The sequence below is a fragment of the Monopterus albus genome, unplaced genomic scaffold (assembly GCF_001952655.1).
Source record: "Monopterus albus unplaced genomic scaffold, M_albus_1.0 scaffold280.1, whole genome shotgun sequence".
Lineage (NCBI taxonomy): Eukaryota > Metazoa > Chordata > Actinopteri > Synbranchiformes > Synbranchidae > Monopterus > Monopterus albus.
In genome coordinates this window covers 148,801-151,907 of record NW_018128160.1, presented here as the reverse complement: position 1 = coordinate 151,907, position 3,107 = coordinate 148,801, and the positions used below count along the sequence as shown (strand labels likewise).

The 3,107-nt window shown below is 40.1% G+C and overlaps 1 protein-coding gene across 1 annotated transcript in view; it reads right to left on the bottom strand.

Moving 5' to 3' along the window:
- Positions 1–668: 668 nt before the first annotated feature.
- Positions 669–3,107, bottom strand: part of LOC109973080 (zona pellucida-like domain-containing protein 1) — a 4,925-nt gene continuing 2,486 nt past the window's right edge. The window contains exons 5-10 of the mRNA XM_020622403.1: positions 2,743–2,840; positions 2,316–2,396; positions 1,933–2,104; positions 1,745–1,850; positions 1,066–1,095; positions 669–841 (exon numbers count right to left, since the gene is read on the bottom strand). Of these exons, the coding sequence (XP_020478059.1) occupies positions 669–841; positions 1,066–1,095; positions 1,745–1,850; positions 1,933–2,104; positions 2,316–2,396; positions 2,743–2,840 (660 nt within the window). The remainder of the gene's footprint in view (positions 842–1,065; positions 1,096–1,744; positions 1,851–1,932; positions 2,105–2,315; positions 2,397–2,742; positions 2,841–3,107) is intronic.

The following is a 3,107-nucleotide window of genomic DNA, read 5'->3' as shown; positions in this document are numbered from 1 at the left end:
CAAAAAATGGCTAATCTTACATCTGATAGATAAGAAACCTCATAATTATATTTGTATTATCTTAGTCACAAGAACAGGGTTGTTAATACCACATTGTCCAAACTTCCAAACCAGTTGTCCTCAGCTTTGTTTCCAAGAATATATTTTATTTCTCCTTTCTCCAAAATGCCCAGCTGTTACTATTGAGTGCAGTGCTATTTAACTGGTTTTATATAATGTGGATTTCTGATTTAATAAGGCATAGCTGGTTTTTTACCTTTTCATTGCTTTCATTCTTCAGTATGGACTGAAATGCATCCTTTACCCCTTTATTTAATTATGATATCGAATTTAATTTATGTATATAAATGGTTTTCATCTTCATTGGTTTAATTTTCTCTGCCACTTGTGTACTCTATGTACTCAGGACACAATCACACATGTGTACATGTTGTCCGTCAAGTATACATATGGTTACTACTGTGTGTACCTGTATTGCATGTACTTTTTGAGCAGTGCTTGCCCACAAATTTACCCTCAAGAACAGTGAAGTATATCTTACCTTATGCTACTACCTTGTTCCTCTACTGTATCAGCAATTAAGAGCCAGTAGGAACTGATTAGTATTACACTGTAAATCACAGGCTGTGTTGGAAAGTCCTGCTCAAAGATGTTACACAGATGTCTAGTCACTTAAAGCTGGGGTTCTGAACATCCGAGGCTGTGGTCGTTGGGAGGCGGGACCTCTGCCGAAGGTGAAGCGACAGCAGGATGAAGCCCACACTGACCCCGCCCAGGATAACCACGCTTGAGATCAGACCACTGATCACTGGTTTCACTGGCTGTGAGGGGTCACCAGATGCTGGTAGGTGGAAAGACAAATAATGAAATTTAAATCAGACATGTTCTCTCATGTGGATTTAATATGAACACCTTTGTCTTTCTTTCTTTATTTTTCTTGTGTATGTTGCAGAAAGACCAATTTTGTGTTGTTAACTTAAATCTTCCATCTCTATTTCTTTAACATATCACAGGCATTTTTTAAAAACCCTTTCACCTTTCTTACTGTTATGTAAGAGAGCTTACCAAGTTTGGAGTTGTCCACGGGAGTTTCATCTGGAAAATGATTTTAACAGTGTTCATTAGAGAGCAGAGCGAGATACTTTAGTCTTTAATGACTCTGTGGCTGTACTGATCCATCTATCTACATTTGAAGGAATGGTTGGACATTTTGGGGAATACACTTATAAGACAAGATACTGCTCTCATATTTGTTTATTAAATATGAAGATGCAGCGTGGCATTAAAACTGGAGTCGAGGGGAAACAAGCAGCCTGGCTTCAAAGGCAATAAAATCTTCCTACCAGCATCTCTAAAGATCACTAATTATCACATTATAGTTATTGTGTTTCATCTCTACAGAAACTAAAGTGAAAAAAGGACAAGCTGGGTTTGTACAAGATTATATGACAACTTGTGTGATATTTGTATGACTTCAGAAAGTCCCTGTGCCCACCAGATATAGAGATAACTCCACAAAAAAAACCCTTAACACAAAGGCTATTATTTCTTTATTTATTTATTGCTGGCCGCTTTTCCAGTCTTTATGCTAAGCAAAGCTAAATGGCCGCTGGTGGTAACTTCATATTTAACAAACCGACATGAATGGTATCAATCTTCTCATCTATCTCTCTGCAAGAAAGTAAGTAAGCATACCTCCCAAAATGTCAGAGTGTTCTTTTATGAGTCACTTTATTGTTCATACCACCCCTGGTGATGATTGGCCCAGCAGTGATGATGGCATTCCCAGATGCCGCTGGTGGGGAGGCAAGGCTCTCCTCTCCATCCCTCCTGCGCCTTCGCCCACAGATCTGCCAATCACATCATCAGAGTTCAACGCTCACGGAGGTCAGTAGGAAGCCAAAATCTGAGATTCCTGATTTTTACGCTTACTGGCATGAGCAGGATGCAGTCGTCTGCCCGGCAAAGCTTGGTGACGCAGTGCAAAAACACAGTCGACATCTTCTGGTGTCTGTGTTTAACAAAACGAAAAACCTCGAAGGAAAAACGCCCCATCTGACTCTTCCCATTCTCCAAAACTGCTGTCTGTGGGTCTTTATAGCAACTGTGTCAAAAGAGCACACATACACAAACATATGCACCGTACATACACACAATGAAAATGACAGATTTGATGTCTAGTGTATGTTTAAGCACTCGCTGAAATGAAAAAGTAGCATTCATGAGACTAGGCCTTTTGCAGAGGCTGAATAGGTAATGACTCCCTTTTGTGGTTTGCCAAATCATCATGTTGTGGGGGCAAAAAGCAAGATTACCCAAAGAAAAGGTCATAGCGGAGTTCATCATTAGGATTCCCTGAGGGGGTTGTGTAACAGTAGTCCATCAAGATATTCCACCTGCAGAGGAACAAAACTGTGAGCTAGGATGGTGGATAGAGATCTAACTGCACATGAGAAAGCACAGATCAGGCTTTCTCTGCTGCAGACTGGCGCCCTCGCGTAGAATAACAACATAATGGCATAATGAATGTAGGCAAAGCATAGAAAAAAGGACTAAAACCTGTAAAAATAACAGTGGGAACGATGCTGTGCTTGCCCAAAACATCTCTGCTTCACTGATGCTGTTGTTGCTGTGATGTCAAAATGTTTGCTTCATGAGCAATGTTTCTGCAAAGATGTATGACATCTGAAAACTAGGGGGAAATCAGTGTTCAATAGTGAATGATCAGATGTTATCTTTTACCGTTTGTCTAAGTTTGTGGCTTTCACAGCAGCAAATACTCTGGTTTTCAGAGCCAGTCCAGCCATTGGAATAGAGAGAGGCTGAGTGTATGTTGAGTCCTGTGGAGAAAAAGAAAAGGAAAAGTTTTTCACTCAAAACTTAAGGTGGATATACGGGTTGATATATGGGCTCAGTCCTGACATAATGAACATCTAAAATACAGTATAAGGCTGGTGATATTCTCTACTTTTACTAATGAAATGAGTAAACCAACAGTGCAGGACCTTCTGACTGTGAAGGTCACAGTGGGTGACCCCACAAATTCACAGCATGTTACAAAATGTGTTCTTTCTCCTTTAATTTGTCACCTGTATGTATTTTCAGCA